General features: G+C 54.7%; 1 protein-coding gene across 8 annotated transcripts; it reads left to right on the top strand.

The window, feature by feature from the left end:
• ENTPD6 (ectonucleoside triphosphate diphosphohydrolase 6) lies at nucleotides 1-24,371 on the top strand. 8 transcript variants are annotated; one of them, XM_068565388.1, is made up of 17 exons: nucleotides 57-186; nucleotides 1,193-1,433; nucleotides 1,886-1,972; nucleotides 4,073-4,190; nucleotides 4,625-4,957; nucleotides 6,579-6,655; nucleotides 8,919-9,062; nucleotides 9,942-10,017; nucleotides 11,074-11,109; nucleotides 11,841-11,929; nucleotides 13,126-13,205; nucleotides 13,886-13,950; nucleotides 15,592-15,693; nucleotides 17,764-17,904; nucleotides 18,779-18,835; nucleotides 19,725-19,837; nucleotides 19,949-24,371. In XM_068565388.1, exons 5-17 carry the CDS (start codon nucleotides 4,666-4,668, stop codon nucleotides 20,045-20,047), a joined length of 1,371 nt encoding a protein of 456 aa, XP_068421489.1. In that variant the 5' UTR covers nucleotides 57-186; nucleotides 1,193-1,433; nucleotides 1,886-1,972; nucleotides 4,073-4,190; nucleotides 4,625-4,665; the 3' UTR covers nucleotides 20,048-24,371. The 8 variants fall into 8 exon arrangements, with proteins under 8 accessions (XP_068421490.1, XP_068421487.1, XP_068421488.1 ...); XM_068565383.1 differs by having other exon boundaries at nucleotides 1,886-2,027; XM_068565389.1 differs by lacking the exons at nucleotides 57-186; nucleotides 1,193-1,433 and adding an exon at nucleotides 1-47.
• The last annotated feature ends 2,422 nt before the right edge of the window (nucleotides 24,372-26,793 follow it).

Raw genomic sequence — 26,793 nt, 5'->3', positions numbered from 1 at the left:
GTGCGCACACCCACAGCAAAGGAAGCTGGAAGCCGGGCTGCCTTCTGGTGAGGAGAGGAGATTGACCGAGGGGACACGTGGGCTGCCCTGCCAGCAGGACCCTGAGTAAACGGGGCCGCATGGACGACTGACCCAGGCAGGAGCCGGCAACCTTGGCGGCCTCCGGGAAGAGACAAGAAAATGGGGGTCAGGAACAGGAGGGGCTTGGTGGCACTGCCTGTCCTGTTGTGGTGGCATTTTCTATCGTGCGTTACCTTAAGGGAAAAGAGGGACTTTAGGTGGGGGGGCGGGGTGGGGGAGCCCAAGGAAAACCAAAATTTCCACAGCTGGTCAAGGTTGTGAGGTTGCGGGGCTGACTCCTCGGCCAGGCACGACGAAGGCCCTCTCCGCCGTGCCGCGGGGGACCCTATAAGCGGGGCCAGGAGCGGGGGGGCCACACGGCCGAGACTCCGCTCCCCGCACAACACCGGGCAGGCTCCAGGTTCCAGGCTCCAGGCTAGAGGGAACCGCCGGCGGACCCGGGCGGGAGGAGCCACGGCGCCTGTGCAGTGGGCCGCACCACCGCGCCTGCGCACTGGGCTGACGCGCGGTGCACGGGGGCGAAGCCCCGCCTCTAGATCCTCCTCCCGCAGCCCGGGGGTGGAGGCCACGCTGAAGCCGGTGGGGCGGGAGCGCTGGGAAGCGATCTCCGTGGTCCGCGCACTCCCCGGGGACTGGCACCTCGCTCCGTGGGTGGGGCACAGGGCCCTGCAGGGTAAGCGGCGGGTTCCGCAGGGCCCGGGATATCTATGCACGTGGGCACCCCCGGGCACGGTGCGCTGCGCCCTGGAGAAGGGCCGGGGCGGAGCAGGGCCGGGGGCCTCCGGGGCGCAGACCCAGCGCCTGGCAACTCCCCGGTCTTAAGCGGCAGCGCCTGGAGGCGGCCTCAGGGTCACTGGCAGCCAGGACTCCGCTGACCAGTGAGGGGCGCGGTCGGTGTTTTGGCACCGAGTGGGCAAGACAGTCAGAGTCTCCACCCCCAGGGAGCCTGTAGCCCTGCTGTCTTCATTCATTCAGCCAGGGTCTGCTGACCCGCTCCCAGCTCTGTGCCGGGCGCAGGAGATCCAACAGGGGCAGGACAGGCAGGGGAGAAAAGCCCGTTTAAACCTACCAGGAGACTTAGTATTTGTTCATGTGCTTTAATTTTGTATAGGTTTTAAGCATGTGCGGCAGTCATTTGCACGCACGGCCGTTTTGGGTATTTTAACCTTGGGATAGAACTTGTATTTCGAGAGCCGAGCTGCCGTCCCCAGCTCCTGGAAAGCTAGTCGGGCGATGGGGCGGGCCCCGTCCGGACATCACTGCCGCAGCCCCACACCGAGATTCTCCTCTCTGACCCCGCCTCCCCCTGACAGAGGGAGGCACCCCCGCCCCAGGAGCCCGCTGAGAGCAAGGTTAGCTCAGCCAAACCTCTGTTTGCCTTCGTGCACCTACATCCTGCCCCCACCCCCCAGCCTACTCCTCATTCCCTCCAGGCTTACCTTTCCTTACAGCTTTGTTCTAGACTCTCCTTTAAAGAACAAAACTCATCTAAAATTGTTTTCCTTGGTGATCCTCTGGGGAGGGCCACTGTGGTGTTAGTGGTGTCACAGAAATGTGATTCGCCCCTCCTTAGCTCTGGACAAGCACCTTACCCCATGGAATGAAACTGGCTTTTAGGCTTGGGCCTCAGGGCCATGGAGGTGATTGTGGGCCAGGCTGTTCCTGGCTCTGTGCCCCCTCAGAGTTACGTTCTGTTTGGCCTCTGTTTATGTCACCCTGAACTTGGTGTGCAACTTGAATGATTATGTGTATGTAATTTCACATGAGTGTTTTTTGGTCGTCTGAAGTAGTCTTATATGAATAGGGAAAGTGAAGTGATGAAGCACATTTGATTTGGAGACAGAAGCCAGAAACTCCTCTGCCTTGCTGCGTGCCAGCTGTGTGATCCCAGGCAAGTCCGTTTATAGACATTCCCGGGCCTTGGTCCTGTGTCCTGTTGTATGGAAGTAAGTCATCATATATCGTGTGGTATGTAAGTGCCAGCCTGTGGGCCTCTGGTAACAGGATCTAGCATATTCAAAGGGGTATTTTTTAAATGGGTAGACAAATTTAATTAAGAGCAACCTTTGCCTCGAAATTTAATATACTACCTGTTAGTCTGATCATGTATGTTATGCTTCTTAGACTAACATAGGACATGATAAAATTTGACTATGTAAAAAGACTTTATAAAACGCTTTCAGAGTTGTAAGATGTTAGTATTGTTTTTGTGTCCTCACTAATCATCCTTGGAAATAGTAGCTTTAGAACTTTCTCGAGAAATACTTTTTTGTTAAATGATCACTTAGCAGTGGGAAACTTTGGATTACTATAACCTAACCAAAGGAGACCTCTGACAGGGCCTGTTGCTGGGTGAGAGCTGGCTGCCTGGGGATGGCTTCCTCAAGCGCCAACCCCAAACCTGTCATCTTTCACAAGGCTCAGTTCTGTTTCTGACTGATGTCCTGCTGTCATTTCAAACTTGACATGTAGAAAACCTGGTCACTGCTGTCTTCTGCCCCATCCCACATGGCCATCACATGGGTCCTGAAGCATCATCCATGCCTCTTGGTGAATTCCTACGTCGTCAGCTCGCTTTCTTCACCAGCAAGTGATGGCTGAGCAGATGCTGGGCTCTGGCCTTGTGTCATGGGTGGGAGGTCAGGATGACTGGACTGGTCCCTGCTTCCAGAGAGGCACCATCTCACCAGAGGGAAGGGAGACACAAATGAACAACTCCACGTGCAGCTTACTCAGGGGGTGAGAGTGGGGAGCACCAAGGAACACAAAGCCTCCGGCTGCAGGGTTCAGAGCGGCAGTGAGCATAGCATCTTGGGTAGGTTTTGCAGGGGTGTGGATAAAGGACCAAAGAAATAGGATGCTTAAAAAAAAAAAAAGGATATTTAAGGCTGTCCTAGATAAAGGCCTGTGTTCCAGACTGCTGTAGCAGTACAAGACAGGCTAAGTCCCTGCGCTTGGGGGCTGACGGCCTCGAGGGGACACAGACCTTCAGGAAGAAATCCCACAGACTCATGGTCATCACAGATAATGGTGGTGCTTGGTCAGGAGGGGGCAGGGAGTCACGGAGCACATAGTGGGTGGAGGTGGTCAGGGAAGGTGGGAATGACAGCTTGTCAGCCGAGGCTTAGGGATGAGGACCAGGTTGGCCCACCTGAGCAGGGGCAAGAGAGGTAGAGACTAAGCGCAGAGGCCGACGGGGGCCAGGCCTGGGCAGGGGTATGACGTTATTCTGAGAGTAAAGTGAGGCCCGAGCTGGGGCTGGGGAGGGCGAGTCTTGGGGAGGGAGCTGCTGAGAGAGCCTTCCCTGAGGCCCCTTGTGCTCAGGGAGGGGTGCATTGTCTTGCCCCGCCCCGTCCGAGCTTGGATGGTGGGCCTCTGGGCGGGCCTCTCCCCTGGCAGGGGCACAGGGCTGGCCCAAGGTTTGGACAGTGCTCCAGGAGCCGCGGGCATCGAGGTGTGGCTGTAGGGCTGGATTCCCCCCAAGGGCCACTGTTCCGTCTCTCCTACCCCCAGACAGCCTGGGGTTGGCGTGAGACCACCACAGGCTGCCCCCTGCGCTTCTAGGCCTGGTCCCCGCTCCCCCTCCCCCTCCCCCTCCCCCGTGAGGGCCTTTACGCTGTCCTCCAGCCCTCCTCCCCCGCCACCATCACTGTGTCCTGAGCACGGCCCACACACCCCCAGGGCTCTGGTCCACAGGCACTCGCCCTGCTTCCCACCCGGCACGTGCCTGTCTCCCTCCCCCCGGGGCGTCCACTCCACCTCCCACCCTGACAGCCAGGGTGGACAGATGGTGGACGTCCCCAAGGGAAGGGGGAGCCCCGAGAACCAGGCGCCTCGCTTCTCGTCCTCTGAAGTCTCGGGTTCCCACCCGGTGCCTCCGCTGAGCAAGTGCCTCTATTTTGGGGTGCGTTGAACCAAAACTAGGGGTGCTGAATTGATTTATTTTGCTCTGGGCTTTGAAAGCACATGGGCATTATTTCCTTCTCGGCAGGAACGTGTATATGAATGACAAGAGGTATCTGTTGTGAAACTCCCAGGAGAATGAGCCGTTTCTCTGATCTGTCTGTGGCTCTGCAGTCCCCAAGGGACAGGATTTTAAACCTTTAAAAGTAAGTTACCACCGTGGGAGAAAAAGTGCGAGTGGAGAGAATGGACTGCACGTACATCTCTGTTACCTTGAAAGGTCTGGGGACACCATGCCCACGTGGCTTTTAAAATAGCGGCGAGTTTAGAGCCGTTTGCCTGGGCTAGCACCTAGAGGGGATCCTCGGGCTGTGGGGCTGTGGCCCAGGTCAGCACCTGCAGGACCGGCAGCCTTGGACAGGTTGTCTAGTCTCTACGAACCTCAGTTCTTCTTCTGCAAAATGGGGATCCCACCTTCCAGCATCATTCTGAGGATCAAATGAAACTTCTGACTCCACAGGAAAAATGCAGACCTGTGGAAAAAGTTCTGGTTGAAGGAATTTTTTGTCCCTGAGCACAGGAATTTCTGACTCGCCCTAGAACCTCGCAGCCTAACGGGTTTTTCCTGCCTCTCCTCCAGTTCCATCAGCCACTGTGGCACAGTCCTCAGCAGACAAGGAAATGAGAAAAATACCAAACAATGGGAACCTGAGGATGACGAAGGTGGCGTACCCGCTGGGGCTGTTCGTGTGCCTGTTCATCTACGTCGCCTACATCAAGTGGCACTGGGCCTCCGCCACCCAGGCCTTCCTCGGCATCTCCGAGGTGGCCACGGGGGCCCGGAGGGGCCAGCAGTCCCGCAGTCCCCCGGGGACAGCTGCCCGCGGGCCTGAGCTCTTCTACGGCATCATGTTCGACGCGGGGAGCACTGGCACCCGAGTGCACGTCTTCCAGTTCAGCCGGCAGCCTGGAGGTACCGGGTAGTAAGCCCTGGCCGCGCTCCCCTGGCCTCCGTCTCACAGCAAAGCATGGGCCCTCAGGGTGGGCTGGACCCCCGGCCTGGGACTCCCCGGGGAGCCTGTCGACAGTGCCATTTCCCGGGAGTCCCAGATGTCCTCATTCGCACTGGCATCTGGTGACCACCTAAGGGCAGCTGACATCCCAGAGGGCGTTGGGGTGGCCTGTCCCCTCCCAGCATCCCGGGCAGGTTGGGTGGCTAGGACCATGACTTAGGCCAGAGGTCACATGGGGTGAGTTTAAGGAAGGAGGTAGCCCCAGGTTCAGACCAGTGGGAGCCGGGAGTCCAGGAAAGTCAGGTACATGAGCAAAGACCCGGAGCCCAGGCCAACACGGAACTGCCCAGTGGGGCCAGGCAACAAGGGGTGACAGATGGCAGTGGCCTCAGTGAGAGTAAAGCTGGGACCAGAGCCTGCGGGCCTGGCTTCCTGGTGGGGGGCTGGGGAGGAGTGACGGTGGAGTTTGGGCATCTTCACCAGTGGGCTTCTCCCGTGGGGAGACCCCCAGCGCTGCCCAGTCCCCCCTCCACCCCTTGTTGGTCGGTGCTCACAGCTGGGGTCCCTCCCCTCTGCTTCAGCGCTGACCCTTCTGGGCGTTTAACTGAACTGCTGGCTCCGGATGCCTTCAGTAGGTCTCTTCAAACCTCTCATGGCACGTTTATCTACTTTTCATCTGCTTTATTTTTAAACTTGTTATAATAGTTAGATATTTATACGCTGGACTTAACCTACCTCCAAAATTGGTTTTGAAGCTAAGTTTAAGGCAACGTGTGTTGGCATGTAATCCTTCAGTAGCCATGTACCGGCGTGTTTTCTTTGGAGAGACCTCCTTACAGAAAGTTTGTTGCTGATTTTTCCTCCTTGGTCTTTGTGTCTGCATTCGGACAGCACCCCTTGGCCTCGGTGTGCCTGGGAATACTCTCCCTTGCTGTAAGCACATGAGTCCAGGCCCCTAAAAATCTAAAACACTCAATTTTTAAAAAGAAGACTGAAATATTCTTTTTTTTAAAAAAAAAAAAGAATGAAATATTCTTTAGAATGTATAATGCATCCTATCTAGAATTAAGAAAATGATTTTCACATTTGCAGTTTGGAATCATTTGCCCTGCTCCTCTGTTGGGTTTTTTTTTGTTTGTTTTTTTGTTTGTTTGTTTCTTTGGCCACACTGCTACATGCAGGATCTTAATTCCCAACCAGGAATCGAACCATGCCCCCTGCAGTGGAAGCACAGAGTCCTAACCAAGGGACCACCAGGGAATTCCCTGCTTCTCTATTTGTTGAATCAGCAAGAATTAACTATGTTAAAATTTAACATTTTAAATGGGTAGTTTTTGGTATGTAAATTATACCTCAATAAAGTTGATTTTTTTTTTTTTAAATAGGAAAAGTTCTGGCCAAAACGTTAAGTATAATATTCATCGTGTAGCCAAACTAAAGAGGCAGAGTTTAGATGAGAAACATTGAAGGTCTGTTTTCAGAAGTCTGCCTTGAAAGTGTGGCTCATCATAGTTGTATAGGTTCATGTATTTGTGTTTGTATTCACACTTGTACCTTTTTTAAAACATGATTTTCCTTTAGAAACTCCCACCTTGACCCGTGAAACCTTCAAAGCACTGAAGCCAGGTCTTTCTGCTTATGCTGACGACGTTGATAAGGTAACGGTGTTCTCTCATCTCTCTTTGCTCATCAAATTTGCCTCCTGTCGATTTGTTAAAGTGACTCTCTTTCTCTCAGATGCAGAGCTGTCCCCCCAGAGCAGCGTCTTTGCTGTGCTGACCTGGGACATTTCACTGTGTAGGACAGTCTGTGGAGGACACTGGTACCCACGGGAGGTCCCACCACCACCCCACATACACTACTCGCCACACCACACACACTGCACATATATACACATACACACCACACGCACAACCACACCACATACACACACACCACACCACATACATAGCACACACACATACACCACATACATCACACACATATACACACACACACAGCCACACGTATATACACAGCCACGCCACATACGCACCACACCACACATGCACAGCACACACATACATATACACCACACACACACACCACATATATCCCCCAGCTGGCCCGCATGCCACCCGGAAGTCACGGTGTGATTTAAAAGCACAAACGCTGCAAACTTAGAAAAAGCATTATTTGAAAGTTTAACTTTTTTTTGTTTCGGTTTCTCTGATTGAAGATGACAAATGTTGACTAAAAAAATTAAAGTCAAGAAGATGTATTATGCAAAATCCACAAAACCAAATAAGTGTCAAAGAAATTTAGCTGAACTGTCAAGTGGTGACTTTGGTAAGTTGGTGGCGTTTACACTTCTGAGCTGCACGAACACAGGGCACCTGCGTTCCCAGGGGGCTCCCGAAAGCAGCCCCTCATGCAGCTGTCAGTTCCTTTGGTCCCAGCACGTGTTAAATCAGAAGCTGACATGGCATTCTTGCCACAGATGCATCCTGATACCAGACAGTGAAGTCACGGCCTTGGTTTCTTGTAGCTTGGTTAAGAAACAAATTGAAAACAGAAATCAAAATGAGTGACTCTAGAGATTAAACCTGATTAAATGATGTATCTTGGAATAAACTCATGGGGCTTTTTATTCATTTATTTTTATAAATTTATTTATCTATCTATCTATTTATTTATTTATTTTTGGCTGCGTTGGGTCTTCACTGCTGCACGTACGCTTTCTGTAGTTGCAGAGGGAGGGAGCTACTCTTTGTTGCGGTGCGTGGCCTTCTCATTGCGGTGGCTTCTGGTTGCAGAGCATGGGCTCTAGGCACACGGGCTTCAGTAGTTGTGATGCGTGGGCTCAGTAGTTGGTGGCGCGCGGGCTCTAGAGCACAGGCTCAGTAGTTGTGGCTCCGCGGCATGTGGGATCCTCCCAGACCAGGGCTTGAACCCGTGGCCCCTGCCTTGGCAGGCGGATTCCCAACCACTGCACCCCCAGGGAAGCCCCTCGTGGGGCTTTTTAAATCTTACTTGTTCAAGCAGGCAGCACACGTTCACGTGGGGTGACTTGTACAGCTTCCCAGCGGACAGCGAACCCCTCCCCCTTCCTCCAGGAGGACAGTGTCCCTGGTTCTCGCTGTCCTTCTGTGTTCTCATCCCCTCTGTTTACACGCACAGTGGAGCACGTCCACACTGTATGCGCTTCGCTCCCGGGGCTGAGCAGTGTGCCCTGGAGATCGTGTCCCGTCAGGAAGTAGAGTGCTCTGTCCTGCCGTGCATGTGCACATTGCACTTGGAGAGCCAGCCCCTCCGGAGGGCCTGTAGGTGACCTCCCACCCTTCGCTCCTCACAGTTTGGGGAAGGCTGCTCTGTGTCACCTTATGCACGCTTCGTTCCCCTCACATGCGAGGGCGTTGCCTGGGTGAACTCTTGGGGGGGTTTCTGAGTGAGAGGCACGCATGTCCCCCACAGACATTGCGAAACTCCCCCCAGCATCGTACCCTCCACACCCCCGGCGAGGCTTCACGGCAGTCGTCCCCCGCCCTGCCCAGCCCGCCCCCCACGGGCCCTGGTCCAGCATGGAGAGCTCAGCATTCCGGCAGGTGACGTGATTCCTCGGTGTAGCTCTTCACGGGTTTTAGTGCCGTGAGGGACCCCAGAATTCACTCGTGGTGTCCAGGGGCGGCGCAGCTCGTCCGAGGCTGCCCGGGGCTGGTGGCGGGGCTGGCGGGGTGCCGGCTGCCAGGCGCATAGAACCCTGGCCCGCTCCGCTGCCGAGGGCCCGCCCCACGCTCCTGCCTGCACCTCTTGAGTCTCTGTTTCTGCTGATTTGGAAAATCAGAAAAAATATATTTATAAATTAATAAAACCAAAAGGGCGGGGAGCACCTGTGACCCTGCACGCTGAGCACAAACCCTGCTCTACCCACCATGTTCACAGAGCACCCCAGGAATTCAGGAGTTACTGGACATTGCTAAACAGGACATACCCTTTGACTTCTGGAAGGCCACCCCCTTGGTCCTCAAGGCCACAGCTGGTTTACGTCTGTTACCAGGAGAAAAGGCTCAGAAGTTACTGCGAAAGGTGAGCTCATCCAGTTACCCCGGGGCGGGTGACTTGTGATAACTGAAAACATGGAACATCAGCCCACGTCCACGCAGGCAGACAGGCCACGGAGAAGCTCCCCAAGGAGGGGAACATGTCGAAATGTTAGCAGTGTTGCCTTCGGTGGAGGGGTTGTGGATGAATGATGCTTTCTTTCTCAGGATGTTTAAAGCTATTCATGTTTTCTAGAATGAATCTGTCTTATAAAAAGAACAAGTTCATGTTAAAAATATATTGTGCTTTTGAAGGGCTTCCTTCCATCCAAGAACTTGCCGAGTGTCTAAGGCCGTGGGACCTGAATTCTTGACATTTCGGCTCAAGCCAGTCGTCCTCGTGGGAAGTGCGGGCTCCGCTCTTGGTCTGATGCTCAGCTGTGACTGCTGAGGAGGCCCCTTCGTGTCTGCCCGAGCCCTGCACCTCCCCGCAGGCGGCTCTGGAGACTGTCTTTGGCATGTGCTTGCAGGGTTCTTACCATCCTCCTCCGCACTGTTTCTGAACCTGTTAGCTGCTAAATGACAGATTGTTGCAGGTTTGTCAAGGTCCCTTATAAAAACTACTGAATACCTTCACATGCTCAAGTTGGATTGTGGGACTGAAGTTTCTATGTATCAATAATTGCTAAGAAAAAAAAAAAAAAATGGAGAAGAAAACAAAGCCAAACGCAGTTGCTCACCGCTTTCGCTTCCCCCGTGCCAGGTCGTCTCCCAGGAACGTGCCCACCAGGCCATGTGGCGGCCCAGGGCTGGGATCTGCCTTGTGGGGCTTCCCACCCCTCATGTCCTGTCCTAAAGCAGGGCAGTGATTGGGACTGTGAGTTTACATTCTAAACGATAAAGGCTTGTCTCTCTTTACATTTAGGTGAAAGAAGTGTTTGAGGCGTCGCCATTCCTCGTAGGGGACGACTGTGTTTCCATCATGAACGGGACGGACGAAGGTAGTCGCCAGAAGCGCCATGTGCCATGAGGCTGCCCCTCGAGGCGGGCTGCACGCAGGGCTGCTGTCAGCATTGCGCTGGGAGCCTTCCCTGGTTGGAGGCACAGACACCAAAGTGCCGGTCCCACCCCAGTCCGCAGTCTGACCGTCTCAGAGCACTGTATTCTTGGGGCCAGTGGTAGAGACAGATTCTCCTCGTGACTGGCTCCAAGCCTGGCATAGATCACGTTTCTGAAAACAAATCATCTTTTCTGTTTTATTTTTAAATTAATTAATTAATTAATTAATTTGGCTGTGTTGGGTCTTCTTTGCTGCGCGCGGGCTTTCTCTAGTTGCGGTGAGCGGGGGCTACTCTTCGTTGCGGTGCACGGGCTTCTCACTGCAGTGGCTTCTCTTGTTGTGGAGCACGGGCTCGAGGCGCACAGGCTTCAGTAGTTGTGGTGCGCAGGCTCAGTAGTTGTGGCACATGGGCTCAGTGGTTGTGGCACACAGGCTTAGTTGCTCCACGGCATGTGGGATCTTCCCGGACCAGGGCTCGAACCTGTGTCCCTTGCATTGGCAGGCGGATTCTTAACCACTGTGCCACCAGGGAAGTCCCATCTTTTCTGTTTTAAGAACATCTAGAGAGAATCCCCAGTTGCTGATGCGTTAGAACGTTGCTGTTGCATTAATTCTAAGAGAGAGTCACTTCATAAGGTTCCTTACCAGTCCCTGACTTTAAACGTGACCTTAAGAGTTTATTTGGGTGGAGGGAAAGGGAACATTTGTTTCTCATCCCACCTCTTCCAAAAAGAGGCAATTGATAAAGAGTGCGACCAAGAGATGTGACAATTTGGCTGAGCGCTCTGATTTTTAGTGTGGTGTCTTCTAGAGCAGTCTGCCAGAAGCAGCTGGATGGTTCTGTGAGTGACGCCCGTTTCTGTAGCTGATCTGGAGGCTGAGAGTAGTGAGGAAGTGGTCTCCTTGCGCTCCTGAAATCGGAAAGCTGTCATGAGTCCCCGTTGCTGTTTACAGCCTCTCAGGTGATTCAGATGCTGTTTGTGACCCTCTCTTGCAGGTGTTTCCGCGTGGATCACCGTGAACTTCCTAACAGGTGGGTTCCCTTCATCATAAAGCCAGCGGTTCACAGACACAGGTCTTTAGAGCAGGGGCCTCATTTCCACACTAAAATAACCCCTTCGGGGTTGCTGACCCGAAGTAGGGTGTTGGGATGGGTGGGGCGGGCACCGAGCTTGCAAATGCAAATGCTGGAGATGCAGGGGGTCCTTCTCCAAAGGCTCAGCTCTGCCTCTGCTCCCACGGCAGCGTCCCCTGGCCACCGTCCTCATTCCTGAGAGAAGCCCCGAGTCACACTAGTCAATATCGAACGTGATGCGAATGCCGATCACCTTATAATTGAAATCTTGCTGTAGGTAGAACAGGGAACAGGTGTCAAGGAGTCATTTTTCTTAGATTACTCTCAGGATGTGGATTTTTGTCCCTTTGTTGTAATTATGGACAAGACCAGTGTGTCTGACACATGGATGAGAAAGAAGGAAGTTTCCTGTAGGAGTTGCCGCCCGGGGATGGGGAGCCATGTCAGGTGACAGATCAGGAGCCCAGGCCCCAGGAGCACAGGTTGTCCTTTGTTCAGATGAAAGCCGCCACCGGGGCAGCTGTCCTTCACGCCCCCCAAACACACATGGACATTTTCAAGTGGCCACAGCTTCTGTCTGTCTTGTTCTTCTTTCCACGGAAGGGCCTGGCTTCTAACCTCCCCTTTTCTGCTGTTCTGTCTGTTTACTAACGGGCATTGCTGTGTGGATTTTACTCTGGGTGCTGCAGGCAGTCTGAAGACCCCCGGGAGGAGCAACGTGGGCATGCTGGACCTGGGCGGAGGGTCCACCCAGATCACCTTCCTCCCAAGATTCGAGGTAACCCACCGCCGCCCCCAAGGCCACCTGCCCCATGGGGGAGCCTCAGCCCTGGGGGAGGTCTGTGCACTCAGCTTCTCTCCTGAGGGTCAGATCACCCGCAGTGAATGCTTCTTAGTTTGATTTTAACTCTGCCTGGAAAAAAAAAAAAAATAGAAATCTGGTCTTCAGCTGGGTGATAAACTAGATACTACCTGGAGACCTTGGGGCAGAGGGTGTGGGGTGGGTTTTTCCCCGCCCCTGCAAGGGCTTCCAGGGAGGGGCCGGAGTCTGACTCAGATGGGACAGAGCCGCAGGCCTTTTCAGGATGGATGTTCTAAGGCAGGGGTCCCCAACCCCCGGGCTGCGGACTGGTAGGAACCGGGCTGCACAGCAGGAGGTGAGCGGCGGGCAGCAAGCGAAGCTTCATCTGACGCTCCCCATCGCTCGCATTACCACCTGAACCGGAGCTCGCATTACCGCCTGAACCATTCCCCTGTCCGTGGAAAACTTGTCTTCCATGAAACCAGTCCCTGGTGCCAACAAGGTTGGGGACCGCTGTTCTAAGGGACATGAAAACGCTTCCAGTTGAGACTGCGTGCTGTTTTTAAAAAGTACCTTCCTCATCTGCCACTTTTTAAATTATTACTATTAGTTTTAGTTTTAATGGAAGAGCCTTGGGACTTCCCTGGCGGTCCAGTGGTTAAGACTCCGCACTTCCAGTGCAAGGGGCATGGATTCGATCCCTGGTTGGGGAACTAAGATCCCGCATGCCACGTGGCATGGCCAAAAAAATAAATAAATAAAAAGAAAACTTAGCATTAATGGAATAGCCTTAAATTTACGCATAGCTCTTCTGGTTGGGCCGTATTTCCCAGAATGGGTAAATGTTACTCACAGGGAGGAAAGACACGGGACTTCCCTGGCGGTCCAGTGGTTAAGACTCCACGCTTCTACTGGAAGGGGTGTGGGTTCAGTCCCTGGTCGGGGAACTAGGATCCCACATGCCTCTTGATGCAGCCAAAAAAAAAAGAGGAAAGACAAAGTGTTTCACTGCTTGCTCCAAGCTGTTTCACAGCATGTGATTTGATGAAAGGCTAATTTAATGGAATACATCTGTGCATATCCCTGTTCTTTCAAATGAATTGAGGGAGTGGGGGACAATTTTCTAGAAAGGTCAGCAGGAAAGGTGCTTTAACCCTTGTGTTCTTCCCCAGGGCACCCTTCAGACCTCCCCGCCCGGCTTCCTCACATCCCTCCAGATGTTTAATAGGACCTACAGGCTCTACTCCTACAGGTTTGTTTTCAGGACTGAGGGTGGAGAGGTCCACCGTCCAGGCATGTGGCTCAGCTTAGCACTGCAGGCCTCCCCCAGCCTCCGCCTCCCACCTGGGAGTGACCAGGGTGCCGGGCCATAGACTCAGTCCCAAAATCCCTGCTGTGGACCCCCCTGCAGCCTCTTCCTCCTCCCTCCTCCCTCCCTCCTCCCTCCCGCCCTCCTTCTTTCTTCCTCTTCTTCCTCCTCCTCTTCCTTCTCCCTCTTTTTTTAATTCACCTGTAGTAAGATTACATTTCTTCTTTTGTACTTATTCTCTTCTGCCTTGGAAGAGGTTTATGGGAAAATGGGGAAGAGTCCATAGATGGTGCAGGAATTTTCTGGGCCGTCTTTTTTGCCATGTGGCGCCTTTAATAGGTTCTTTCCGTGAGGCTCGTCCACACCATAAAGGTGGGGACCTGTCTGTCGCCCTCGCCGGTGTCCACAGCTCCTGGACGAGCTCCCACCAAGTAAGAGCCTTCGCTTGTTGCGCTGAGGAGCTGGATGCCCTGAACCCCACTGAGGGAGCTCCTGGAAGAAGCAGGAAGCTGCTGCCTTGCCCCTAGTTTCCTCCTTCTCCCCACATTTTGGATCCAGGCTGGTGAACGTGCTGCAGGTGGAGTTGAGGGTGGCCTCCGCTCACCTGGGTTCTCTCTCCGCAGCTACCTGGGGCTCGGCCTGATGTCGGCGCGGCTGGCGGTTCTAGGCGGCGAGGAGGGAAAGCCTGGTGAGTGGGGTACAGTGTTCAGAGCCTTCCCGGCCAACACGACTCGGGAGCCCCAGAGGGCGCCCCCCCCAACCCCGAGACCTTGTTGGTGGGCCCCTGAAGACCTTCTCAGTTACTTTTAAAGAAAGATGCTAGTGAAGCGGTTTCTGAATCACCGAGTTGCAGGGGGTTCTTAGGAACCCAAGGAACTGGGTGTGATCGGAGTTGGCTTGTTGGTAAGGATTTACCACGGGGCGCATGGGAGGGGCTCCAAGGGGGGGCTTCAGGGGAGGTTCTGGCTCCTGAGAACGTCCCCTGTGTTCTTCTGCTCTCGAGGGGACTTGGAACGGGCTCTGCCTTCCTCCAGACATGGCATTTGGGGACGAAGCCTGTGTCTGTTCCCAGGCCCTCTCTGTGCCATCCTGCCCTGACATGCTTGGCTTGGGACAAGCCAGGCGTTGCTGGCAGGCGCTCGAGCCCCTGGGACATTCAGGGGACCACACGCCCGAGGCGACTGGGGGCCCTGCTCTGAGGCTGCCTCGGCCTGTCCCCCCGAAGGCCTCGGTCAGATGTGAGCAAGCCCACGCGTGTTCTCGGCCACGCACACCCCTGGCCCAACACTTCCGCTGCCTCTTCCAGGGCCTGGCCGTTCTGACAGAGCGGGAATGTTCCACTGGAATTGTTTTCCACGCACATCCTGCTTCAGCTCCTTTATTTCGAATCCTGTTGTTTAACCTCATAACAGTGGCCCCTTTGTTGCAAACCAAAAACGCATCCACGTCTCAGAAACACCCACGACCACACTCTGGGCCAGAAAACACCTGTTAGCCAGTGGAGGATGGCAGGCACCCACTTGCCCGTCTGTGCCGGCCTCAGGGTCCTGTCCCTCCTGCACCCCGACCCGGCAGAGCGGTGGGGAGCCGTGTGTCTTCCTGTGGGGCTGTGACAGCTGCCAGAAGGGGTGCAGACCCCTCGCTGCCCCAGGGAGGCCTCTCCTGCCGTGTGAGCCGTTGTCACTCAGCAGACCACCCACTGCCCTGAGTAGCTGCAAACAGCAGTCATCTTATCTCAGGATTGCACAGGCATCCACTCGGCGGTCCCTCTGCTGGGGTCCCCGGGGTCCTGTGAGGTGGCATTTGGGACGCGTGTCTGGCCTCTACCCCGCAGAGCAGCCTGCACGTCTCCCTGGCGGGTCAGAGGAAGGAAAGCCTCCTGAGGTCCCACGGCCTTGTGACCTGCACGTTCCGCTGGTGCAGGCGGGCCCAGGCCAGGATCGGGGTGGGGGGACAGGGACCCACTCGGCAGGACGCCAGCAGGCGTGTCCCCGAGGGTTGGCATCCTGGGGCCCTGGAGGCTGCCCCCACGGGGAGCCACTGGGGTCGTCATGAGCGTCGCCTGGACCCCCGAAGCCCCTCTGTGGCCGTGAGCTGGGAGTGGCTCTGCTGGGGCTTCTGCCTCCCGAAGCTGACTCGGGACGCTTCCGCAAGTCCATCCCGCGGCAAAAAGGAAGCGTGTTCCCTTGACCCTCCGAGGCCCTCGGCGCTGACCTGAGACACTCAGTGCTGCCGGCCTCCCCTCAGCGGGCCCCGTCTCAGCTCCAGGCGTGCCCTCACCCCATCACGGTCAGTGCTCTTCATCTGCCTCTGTCTCTTTCTGTTTCAGCTGAGGATGGAGCAGAGTTGGTCAGCCCTTGTTTGTCTCCCGGTTTCAGAGGAGAGTGGGAGCACGCTGAAGTAACGTACAGGGTTTCAGGACAGGAGGCAGGTACGGCACGTTTATCCTCCGTGGGTGGCTCGTGAGGGTCGACGGCAGCCCCTTCCCTCTGGACACCTCAGAGAAGCAGGGGGACCGTCCAGCCTCCTTCTCAGATAAGTGTGTACTTGCCCGCAAGCCGGACACGGTTCTGGAACCCCTGGCTCCTGCAGGGTCCCTGCACGGGGCTCCCTTGTCTGCCGCTCCTCCAGGGACCCCATTTCCCAGCAAGCCTCCAGTGAGGGAGGATCTGGACATCCCTTGGCTTCAAGCAGACAGCCAGGCACGGCTGTGGGCCTGGCAGCTCTGTGGGAAATGGCTTCTCCTCCCACACCCGCCGCCTGTGCTCCGGCGAGGGCGGGAGAGGCCGCAGAGCCCCAGGCCTGTCTCACCCACAGGGTCCCGTGGCTCTGTGCTCTTTGAGTTTCTTCTAAAAGAGATGCTGAAACACTGTGTCCAGGCTGGGTACGTGGGCGTGAGGTTTGCCTCTGGTGACAGGGCTGTTGCTACTCACAGCACTTCTGACGCCAAACGTGTGGGGTTTTTCCCACAGCGGCCAGTTCTCTGGCAGCAGCAGGGTGTCCTGCGATTCACTTCGTTCTGACACTGACTTCCGGAGTCAGTGCAGCCCTCATCAGATGAGCCCCCCCCCCAACCTTTGCAAGTGCTGGGCCCCCCGTTCTTCTGACCGACCGGCCGCAAATCAGGGGTTCCCACGGCCTCCTCCTCAAATTCGATAATTTGCTGGAAGCACTCACAGAACTCAGGGAACGTGTTCCTATCGCTGGTGTCTTATCAAGGACACAGCTGAGCAACAGTGAAATGGGAGAGAGGCACAAGGCAGGCGTGTGGGGAGGGCACCCGGAGCCCCCCTCCCCAGGAGCACCCCCCTCTCCCCGGGAGCACCCTCCCCCCAGGAGCACCCCCTGCACGTGTCTCCAACCGGGAAACTCTCTGAGCCCCATCGTGTAGGGTTTTTACGAGGCTCGTGGCAGAGGGACTGATTAACTCCGTGGCTGCTGGTGACTGACTTAATCCCCAGCCCCCTGCCCACTCCCTCGGGGGCGGGGCTGAAAGTTTCAGCCCTCTAATCACCAGCTCCCATCCTGAAGCTGTTGAGGGACCCACCAGGAGTCACCTCGTTAGCACAACCCAGGAGGATTGAAAGGGGCTTATTATGAATCACAAAACGCCTCTCTCACTCTCACCACTCAGGGTCTCACGAGGCTTTACAATCTCTGTGCCAGCAACCCAGGGTGGAGAACAAATGCATGCTCCTTACTATCCAGTGATAAACGGAAGGGGGCTGGGAGTGCCAGGTGGGGGATTGCGGTCTAAAGATGACCAGGGAAGGCCTCATGGGGTGATACCTGAGACAAGACGTGAAGAAATGGGAAGTGAGCTCCAAGCCGAGGGAGCAGCACATGCAAAGGGCCAGAGGCAGCTGCTGTGTTTAAGGAGCATGGAAGAGGTGGTGTGACGGGTCAGACGAGGGAGAGTGCAGGGAGATGAGGTCCCAGGTGCAAGGGTGCAGCTCCCAGGGCCCTGGGAGAGCTAAATGGAGCTGCCGTCAGACGTGGAGCAGGGCTGGGGCAAGATCAGAACTGGGCCCAGGTGTGGGCTGTGGGCCGTCCATGTCCTCTGACTCAGTCTTGTGTTGTCGCTGTCCTTCTGAGCAAGGAGTCAGTGACCAGCCCTGTGAGCTTGGCAAGCTGCCTGCAGGCCCCAGCTTCCTCATCTGTGACAGGAGGGAGGTGCAGGCCCCACCCAGGCGGCTGGTGAGATGGGGTGGGACAGCGCACACTCGAGCTCAGCACAGGGCTGGCAGGGTGAGTGTGGGGTGGACCCACTGGGCTGCGTCACGGCAGCTGCAGGCGCTCAGCTGGAGGCGCGTGACCTTCAGGGTCGGGCCGCACTCTCTCCGGCCACCTTTTGCGCTCACAGTTTCTCCCCTTGAGCTGGCTGCGGCACGTGGCCCCTGAAAAGTTGCTGGTGAGCACCCCCAGGTCGCAGTCACCCTGAGCTGTGTGGTCAGGCGCCCAGAGCCCACTGACCGCTGAGTCTGCTCTCCCTTCGCCCCAGCGGGGAGCCTCTACCAGCTGTGTGCCCGCCGAGTGTCTGAGATCCTCCGAAACAAAGTGCACAGGACGGAGGAAGTGAAGGACGTGGATTTTTATGCCTTTTCCTACTATTATGACCTTGCTGCAAATGTGGGCCTCATAGGTAAGGGTGGGGCTCGGTTGGGCTGTGCAGGGACTTGGGTGTGGGTCCCCGGGCGGAGGGCCCGTCAGTCACATCAGGGTGATAGAAATAGAGGGGGGAGGGGACGTGTCACTGAGTAGAGAGTAATAGGCCCCCTTTTTATAAATAAGTCAGTTCTCTGAGCCGCTCGGTGCAGGAAGGCTTCCTCGCTGTCGGTTTATTCTCCTTTCACCTGTGTGATTCTCAAACCGTCAGCCGCTGGCACCCAGGCCAGCAGGAGGGCTCAGCCCACCCCTCAGATCGCCCTCAGGAGCCTGGGGGTATCACCCTGACCCCTCCCCAGCCCGCGGTGCCGTCAGGACAGAAGACGGTATTGTGAATCTGGGACCGGTGCTGGTCAGACCAACTGGAAACCCTCGAGAGGGTTGTGAGGTCACTTCAGTGGGTCGTGACCGGACATGTCTTTTGATGAAATAGATTGAGGATATTAGAACGTGTTGCCCGTGGCAAGGGTGAGAACGTGAATGTCCACAGAAAGCCGCCCTGGAGAGACCGAAGCCGTCGGGTTCCGGCTCCCTGGGGCCCGCTGGGCTACACTGTCGGGCCCAGTGTGGACGGCAGCCAGCCGGTCCAGGCGGAAGTTGACCTCTCACCCCTCACCTAGGCCCAGGCCCCTCCCTCTGGGGCACCCCAGCAGCTGCCCCTTAGCCGCCTGGTCTGCGGGCTCCCCATAGCTGGAGCCAGGGCACCCTCCTCTGCACGCCGATGCCCAGACGTGCGGCCGCCCGCGTCTCACCCCCCACCCCCAGGGTACCCCAGGCGCAGGCCTGGGGGCCTCAGTGCCGTCTCGGCTCCACGGTGCTGGTGCCGACTGGGTGCCCCGTCTCCTCCACAGATGCAGAGAAGGGAGGCAGCCTTGTGGTCGGAGACTTCGAGACTGCGGCCAAGTACGGTGAGTGGCCTGGAGGCAGGACGCTGGCCCGGGCGTGAGGCAGGCGCCGGCCCCAGAGCTCCCAGTCGGCCCCTGACGGTCGACCGGATGAGGCTTCGGGGGCATGAGAGTGTGTAGGGGCCGCTGAGCTAGCCCAGAGCGCAGGCCCACCGCATCCTGGGTGGCCCGGGTGGTGGAGGTGGGGTTTTTAGTCCCAGGGCTGTGAGGGACAGACCCCCTTGACTTCACTTTTTCTGACTCTTTCTCTGTGACTCGGGTGACCTCAACTCCCAAAAGTGTCCCAGCAGATTCACAATTGCCAGGGGCCCCTGCACCGCAGAGTCCAGTGTGGGGGATGGAGAGCTGTCCCCCGGGGTGTGGCCGGTGGCCGCCACTCCCCTCGCTCCTCCATGGCCGGGTGTACGGGCTGCTTGTAGATTCCGCTCTTTGGTTGCCTTTCCCAGTTGCGGGTCAAAGGGGTTAAACGCTGTATGTTTCTCCATAGAAGGACCTTCTCTCCCTCCCCTGAAAAAAGGCTTTTTTAAAATCGTTCTCGTCACCTCTGGGTTTGTCTCCCAGACACCAGCCAGAAAAGGTTCCGAGCAGAGGCTGTGGGTTGGTTTGTCGTCCCCGTCGTGAACAGGGGTGGGGTGTTCTGTGCCAGCTTGGTGGGTGATTCCAGTCCCCAGAAGGCCCAGGTCCACGCCGAGGAGAGGTGTCTGGGGTCACAGTGCAGAGATGGGGCCTGGAGGCGGGCAGTGGGCACCGGTTTGGCCTCAAGTCCCTGCCTGTGCTGTGCTCTGACCAGCAGTGAGGCCCCAGGTGGCACAGGGCCTGGTGGGGTGGGTGCCCCAGGTGGGTGGAGTCTGGCTGCCCCCGTTCCCCCACCCAGGAGCCCTTTCCCCCACAGTGTGCCGGACGGCGGAGACCCAGCCGCCGCGCAGCCCCTTCCTGTGCCTGGATCTCACCTACGTCAGCTCGCTGCTCCAAGGGCTCGGCTTCCCGGGGGACAAAGTGCTGAAGGTGGGGACTCCCCCGGCGCCCCCAGCCCCCGCCCGTCGCGAGCACATGCCCGCCTTTCACACGCACATGCTCCCTTCCACCCCCCCCCCCCCCGCCCCTTGTCTTTTCAAGTTGACCCGGAAGATTGACAACGTGGAGACCAGCTGGGCTCTGGGGGCCACTTTTCATTACATCGACTCCCTGAGCCGACAGAAGAGCCCCACCTTGTAGCAGCCCAGCTGCCGGCCGTCCCCGTAGAAGCACTGTCTCTGCGAGAACAGGCCCCTTTGGGACCCCCAGTGTGTGGGGAGGGGGTCACGGCACAGGCTGAGACCCTCCTCCCCGTGACCTCACAGACCGGCCCCTGGACGTGCTGGAACACGGCCCAGGCCTTGGCTCCCGGTGGGCAGTGACCAGACAGGGTAAAGGGCACAGGCCGAGGCCAGGGTGGCACAGCTGCTGTCCCCACCGTCCCATCGCAGGGGTGGGGCGGCTGTGACACACGTCCTGTGACGGGAGTCTTGCTTTGTCCCACTGCCCCCAGCGGGAGCCCCCTGGGCTGGCGGGCCAGGCATCTCCTGCGTGGGTGTGGACTGTGACGTCATCCCGACGCCGCTTCCTTGGGTCCTCGGGTGGCTCAGGGTTAGCTGGCGGGTTGGCGCTGAGACTGGAAAGAGGGGCTGGAGGAAATGCCTCTTTGTGGCCCGTGTGCCCCGGCTTCTCGAAGCGGTCTAAACGTGAGCGGGAGCTGCTGTGAGATATCTGTGTCTGTGAGTGAGTGAGGTCTGTGTGGTGCTGAGTGCTCGTGTAGCAGCTGTGTTCTGAGCCCAGTGGTTGTATCGCTGCCCTGAGCCATTTGCAGCCAAGCGGTGTCGGTGTCGGTCGGGCCGAAGCCCCAGATGCGCCCTCTCACGGCCCGTCCCCGCAGGCTCGCAGGATGCTGGCTGAGCTGTGCACAGGACGCTACGTGTCCCAGGCCCGCAGCCGTTCCTGTGGCATATGCACAGTTCACGGAATAAGCTGAACCTCATGGGTTCCACTTGAAATAAAGGGTTTCCCAGGGTTTCTGCTCCTTTGATTCCTCTCGGTGAGCGCCAGCCGTGTCCCTCCACCCCAGGTGTCGGGCACCTGAGGTCCCTGTTCACCAAAGTTTAAACAAAAACCTGCCCAAGTGGGTGACATGTGATGGCAGGATTAAATCCTGTCGGTACATCCTGGGGAGACAACAGCAGAAGGACACACAGAAGCCCCCGTCGGGCCCTCCTGGCGTCCCCTGTCCGGGACTGGCCCTGTGGAGGCCCAGGCTGTTCCGGGGTCTGGCAGGGCAGAGCCCCCTCGACTGTGACTCGCGGCACTGCCGGGTGAGGATCCGGGCTCGTCGCCTCCGGCGGCCGTGGGGCCTGGAGCGAGCGCCGAGCTCCAGGTTGCAGTGTGTTCAGCAAGGATCTGGCTTTAATCCAGGACAGTCGGAAGGGGATCACGGGCCGGACAAAGACTGGACAGACCCCTCCCAGGGCTGCAGCGGGTCCAGAGTGACGTGACTGCTGAATAAGCCCATGTGTTAGGCCTGTGGGGACGGAGCCCTGACCCCCGAGTGGGCAGGGCCGGGAGAGGGATGCAGGTGTACAACCTGAGAAGCGCTGAGCCTGCAGGACAGCCACACGGGGAGTCCCCACCCCCTCCTGGGTGTCCTGACCCAGTCTGGGTCGGGGCGTCGCCACAACCCCAACTCTAGAGGGCTGGAGGGAGGCCACCAGGATGCAAACACTGGAAACTGGAGCCAGCTGTCCTCTGCCCGGTGGTTTGCCTGAAGTGTCAGTACTGGGGTAGGGGGCAGAGGTCTGCATGCGACACAGCAGGAAAAGACAGAGCAGGAAGATGCTTCCCCCAGACAGCCACGTCAGCACTAAAGCTCCAGGCTCTACTTGACAAGGACATGAAAACCAGCTCCCCTCCACCCAGTTACCCCCGCCTTGGTGGGCCTCCCAGCCCCTTCCTTCCATGATACCTAACAGTTTAGATACTTAATGGACTCCGGAGGCAAGGAATCAAAAATGCATGAAGGCAGAAGTGAAAATTGATTTGGTCTGTTTATAGGTTGGTGATCTCACATCTGAAAAAATAAACAACTGGACGTTTCCCAAGAGATTCCCAAATAAGTCATGGAATGTTTTTGAGCTGAGCAGAATATGCAAGTCATTCACTGAGTGTCTTTGTGATAATGAAGTAGGCTCTTGTTTTTTAAAAATAGCCACACGTGCACATCCCAACACGTTGTGAGTGATGCACACGCATGGGCAAGAGGCTCCCACCCACGTGCCCAGACCGTGTGTCCCGCACCCCACCTTCCCGCCCTCACTCAGAACAGCCTCCCCGTCTGGATGACAACCCCACGGTGTCCAGCTGTTTGCACTCCCACACCCGTGTGCATGAGCTGACCTGACATTGCGGACCCAACTGCAGGAACGTGCTTTATTTTGTCTTAGGGTGCTTCTTAGAAGGGTATTTTAATAAGGAATTTAAAATCTAAATTAAATTGCAGCTTAAGCTGAATGATGCTGGAGAGCCTTGGATCAACATAAATTAGAAAATAATGGAATTAAACTGATTTTTACTCCCTAATATGAAATGTACCCTCTCGATACTCAGAATAGTTCAACCTACTTCCCCTTTGTCTTCACGGGGTTAAGTATCTTGAGAAAATAGAAAATGTGCCGGGAGCTCTGTGTCTTAGGTGACTCACTGAGGCGTCCCACTGGGAGACCGTGCCCTGACTTCTGGGGTCCAGTTCTGAGAGGGTGTTGTGTGGAGTTGGGGTCTATTTTCCCTGCCCTCCTGGAGGAGGTGGACGAGTCTTAAGAGTGATATAAATGGAGTGGTTGAAGGGGCAGCCTTGCTGATCCAGGGAACCGCTGGAGGCGACAAGCACCTGTGAAGATCGGGGCCCTGGTGGGAGCAAAGTCCTTTTAAGAAGCAACACTTTTCCAGAAGACAGAGTTGTGAGACCCCTGGAGGAGTTTCAGGAAGGACTTCACTTGAAATAACCCGCAAGGGTTTGCCTGCTGCTGTTAATGCCACCTCATGCAGAACGGGAGCGGATTCCCCAGGCAAGACACGACATCATGTCTTGAACTGTTCTTTTCTTAATTGAGGTACAACTGAAATATAACATTGTATCAGTTTAGGTGTACAACATGATTCCACATTTGTATACGTTGTGAGGTGATCACTGATAAGTCTAGTTAACATCTGTCACATAGTTACAGAATGTTTTTTCTTGTGATATCTACTCTCTTAGCAACTTTCAAATGTACAGTACAATATTATTAACTATGGCCACCATGCTGTACGTTACATCCCCAGGGCTTTTATTTTATAACTGGAAGTCTGTACCTTTTGATCTATTTCACCCACCCACCCCCACACCTTACCTCTGGAAACCACCAGTCTGATCTCTGTTTCTATGACTTCCGTTTTCTAGATTCCACATGTGTGATCATATAGTATCTGCCTTTCTCCATCTGACTTATTTCACTTAGCATACTGCCCTCTAGGTCTATCCACCTTGTCGCAAATGGCAAGATTTCATTATTTTTTTATGGCTGAATAATATTTCACATTTTTTCATCCATTCATCCAGCAATGGACACTTAGGTTGCTTCCATATCTTGGCTACTGTAAATAATGCTGCTATGAACATTGGGGTGCATGTATCTTTTCTAATTAGTGATTCCATTTCCTTTGGCTATATTCCCAGAAGTAGGATTGCTAGATCATATGGTAGTTTCTATTTTCTATTTTTTAAGGAACCTCCATATTGTTTTCCACAGTGGCTGCTGCAATTTATATTCCCACCAACAGTGCACAAAGGTTCCCTTTTCTCCACCTCCTTGCCAACACTTCTCTCTTGTCTTTTTGATAATAGCCATTCTGACAAGCATGAGATGATATCTCGTGGTTTTGATTTGCATTTCCCTAATGATTAGTGATGCTGTGCATCTTTTCATGTACCTGTTGGCCATCTGTATGTCTTCTTTGGGAAAATGTCTATTCAGATCCTCTGCCCATTTTTAAACAGATTGTTTTGTTTTTTGCTATTGAGTTATATGAGTTTGTTATGTAATTTGGATATTAGCCCCTTTTCAGATATATGATTTGTAAATATTTCCTCCCCTTCAGTAGGCTGTCTCTTTGTTTTGTTGATGGCTTGCTTTGCTCTGCAGGGCAAGAACATTTTAAATTGTGGCTGCTTTGCCAGATTTCCCTACAACTCCACTGGCAGCTCTGGTGCCTGCTTCCCAAGCCCTCATCAACACAGCCATGGCCAAGCTGTTTGCTCTGCCATTCTGTCAGGTAAAAAATGAGAACTGATAGTTTTACTAGGCACTGATCTAATTCATCTTGTGTGTGTGTGTCTGAGTATTTCCTTTTCTGTGAAACATCTGTTCATGTCCATTGCCAATTATTCTGTAAGATTATGGTCATTTTCTTACTGATTTTAAGAGATTTTTATATATTAAGGAAATTGGCTATTGTGGTAGAATGTGTTGCACATTTTCCCCCATTTTATTATTACTTTTTGACTTTACAATATTTTTTCAATACACAATTTTACTATTTTAATGTATTTAAATATATCTAATTGTTTGTTTGTTTGTTTGTTTTGACCGTGCTGTGAGGCTTGTGGGATCTTAGTTCCCCAACCAGGGCTTCAACCCAGGCCCCGGCAGTGAAAGCGCCAAGTCCTAACCATTGGACCACCAGAGAATTTCCTAAATGTATCTAATTTACTACAGTTTGATATAATTTATCTTATTTGATGCATTCTGGGGTTTGTGTCATAATTAGAAAGGCTTCCCCAATGAGACAGTTTTAAAAGTTAACAAAACAGCTTTTTTAAAATACAGTTTTAGTTTTTACATTACTTTAAGAACCCCTCGCACATGCTTTTGAATACTCTCAGGCACAGCAAATCATTGTTTCGGGGTGGATATGATTGTTAGAACAATTTCAGAATCATTGGAAGGCAAATATGATATTCGAACTGGGATAATACCATTTTTGGATAAAATCAAGGATGGCAATAAAATCATGAGGCAATTCCCAAAAGGAACTTTCAGAAGGGTGCAGAATCATCACAGGTCAGTAATATAGATACAGAGTCTCCCGAGGTAAGAACTGTGAAAAGCCACACTTGGGTGTGCACTTTGTGGTAAAGTTGTTTTTAAATGACTTGTTTGGAGACCGTGAAATGTGAGGAGTGTTCATTCTTGTAGAGGAGACTCTGTTTTCTCCTTCTACTCCTCCAGTCACCCCTCACTAGGCTCTCAGTGCTTCACCCTGAGACCAGACGTATGGGGCTTTTCCCACCAGGCAATTCTCAGACACCAGCTGTGTGCGCAGCATTCAACTCCGTTCTGACACCATCTACCTGGAGGCGGCGTCAGACCCCACAGGTTAAGGGCTCAGTCCTGCAAGACTGCCCGCCCTTCTGAGGCCCTTCTCAAGTCCAGCTAGTCAGCTGGGCTTCTGATCAACCAGCTGTAAATCAGAGGTTCCTATGACCCACTCCTGAGATTCTGCAGTTTGCTAGAGAGGCTCACAGAATTTAGGAAAACAGTTTAGTTCTTATTGCCAGTTTATCACAAAGGATACAAACCAACAGGCAGGCGGAAGAGACACGAGGGGAAGGCATCGGGGAGGGTGCAGAGCTCCCACACTCCCCGGGCGCACCACCCTCCCGACACCTCACCACCTTGGGAGCTCTCCGAACACTGTACTCTGGGGGTTTTTTTGGAGGCCTCATTACGTAGGTTTGATTGATGAAGTCATTGATCTCCAGCCCCTGTCCCCACCCCAGAGGTTGGGCCTAGGAAAGGCGGAATCTCTGAGCCCTCTAATCACTTGGTTGGTTCCCCTGGCAACCAGCCCTCACCCTGTGGTTACCTAGAGGCTTTCCAAAAATCATCTCATTAATGCAAATTCAAGTGTGATTGAAAGGGCTAATAGGACTGAGGACAAAAGACCAAATGCAACAAAAGATGCTCCCATTTCTCTTATGCTTAGGAAATCCCAAGGGTTTGGGGAGCTGTGAGCCAGGAGCAGGGATGAAGACCAAACATATATTTCGTACTATAAATCATGACATCACAGGCCTGGAAAGAGGCTTCAGGTGGGTGGGGTTCCGACAGCCGTCCTCGATACTGTAAGGGTTGGAAATTCCCTGATGGTCCAGTGGTTAGGACTCCTCGCTTTCACTGCCTAGGGCACCGGTCCGATCCCTGGTCAGGGAACTAGGATCCTGCAATCCGCCTGCCCTCCCCCCCAAAAAATACTGTAAGGATTATCAGAGCCTGGCCCCGCCTGTGTGGCTCCAGAGGCCAGAGCTCAGACTCACAGGGAAGCTGCTGATGAGGAAAGATGTCCTGAAAGAAGACGGCTCTTCATTCACGCACGTCAGCATTCACGGGTGCCCGAGAAGGGGTCCCTGCTGGGGGTGAGAGGTCAGAATCGGGCACCTCCAAGGCCTCTTCACACTCAAGGTCCTTGGATTCGCCTTGAAAATTATGTTGAGTTCGTGGCGGGATAAGCATACCACATGTAGCATCTCTCTATTTTGAGCTACAGTAATGACAATGGCTTGTGTTGATGGAGAGCTTACTGGGTGTCAGGCATGGAGCCAGTGATTTCATCATCACAGCAGCCATGGGCAGGTACCTGTCATCTCTGTCACGCAGCCCAGAGGCTGGGACTGTCTGAGCTGAAGGTCAATGGCTGAGGAGATGAAGGGTCCCACTAGGACCCAGGTCTGGAGGCTTCCAAACCCCAAGCTGGTATGCCTCCCAAGTTAAGAGTGTCTCCAGACGAAATTTTTCATCACATCAGACCTTGCATGTAGCTATTTATCAAAAGCAGGTTTCTCTGCTGAAGAATCAATCATCACGATCATAATGAGCATGGGATACTTTTTTATATAT

The sequence above is a fragment of the Eschrichtius robustus genome, chromosome 16 (genome assembly GCF_028021215.1).
Source record: "Eschrichtius robustus isolate mEscRob2 chromosome 16, mEscRob2.pri, whole genome shotgun sequence".
In the NCBI taxonomy this organism is placed as follows: Eukaryota; Metazoa; Chordata; class Mammalia; order Artiodactyla; family Eschrichtiidae; genus Eschrichtius; species Eschrichtius robustus.
Note: the sequence above shows the minus strand (reverse complement) of the source record. Positions and strands in the feature narration are given on the sequence as shown.

What these genes read in the sequence shown, in the direction of transcription:
- ENTPD6 (XM_068565389.1), top strand. Translation starts at nt 4,666, where the DNA reads ATGAGAAAAATACCAAACAATGGGAACCTGAGGATGACGAAGGTGGCG. An exon ending in ATGCTGACGACGTTGATAAG is followed by an intron (nt 6,656 to 8,918) that starts GTAACGGTGTTC and finishes CCATGTTCACAG; the next exon opens with AGCACCCCAGGAATTCAGGA. An exon ending in CGAGACTGCGGCCAAGTACG is followed by an intron (nt 18,836 to 19,724) that starts GTGAGTGGCCTG and finishes TTTCCCCCACAG; the next exon opens with TGTGCCGGACGGCGGAGACC.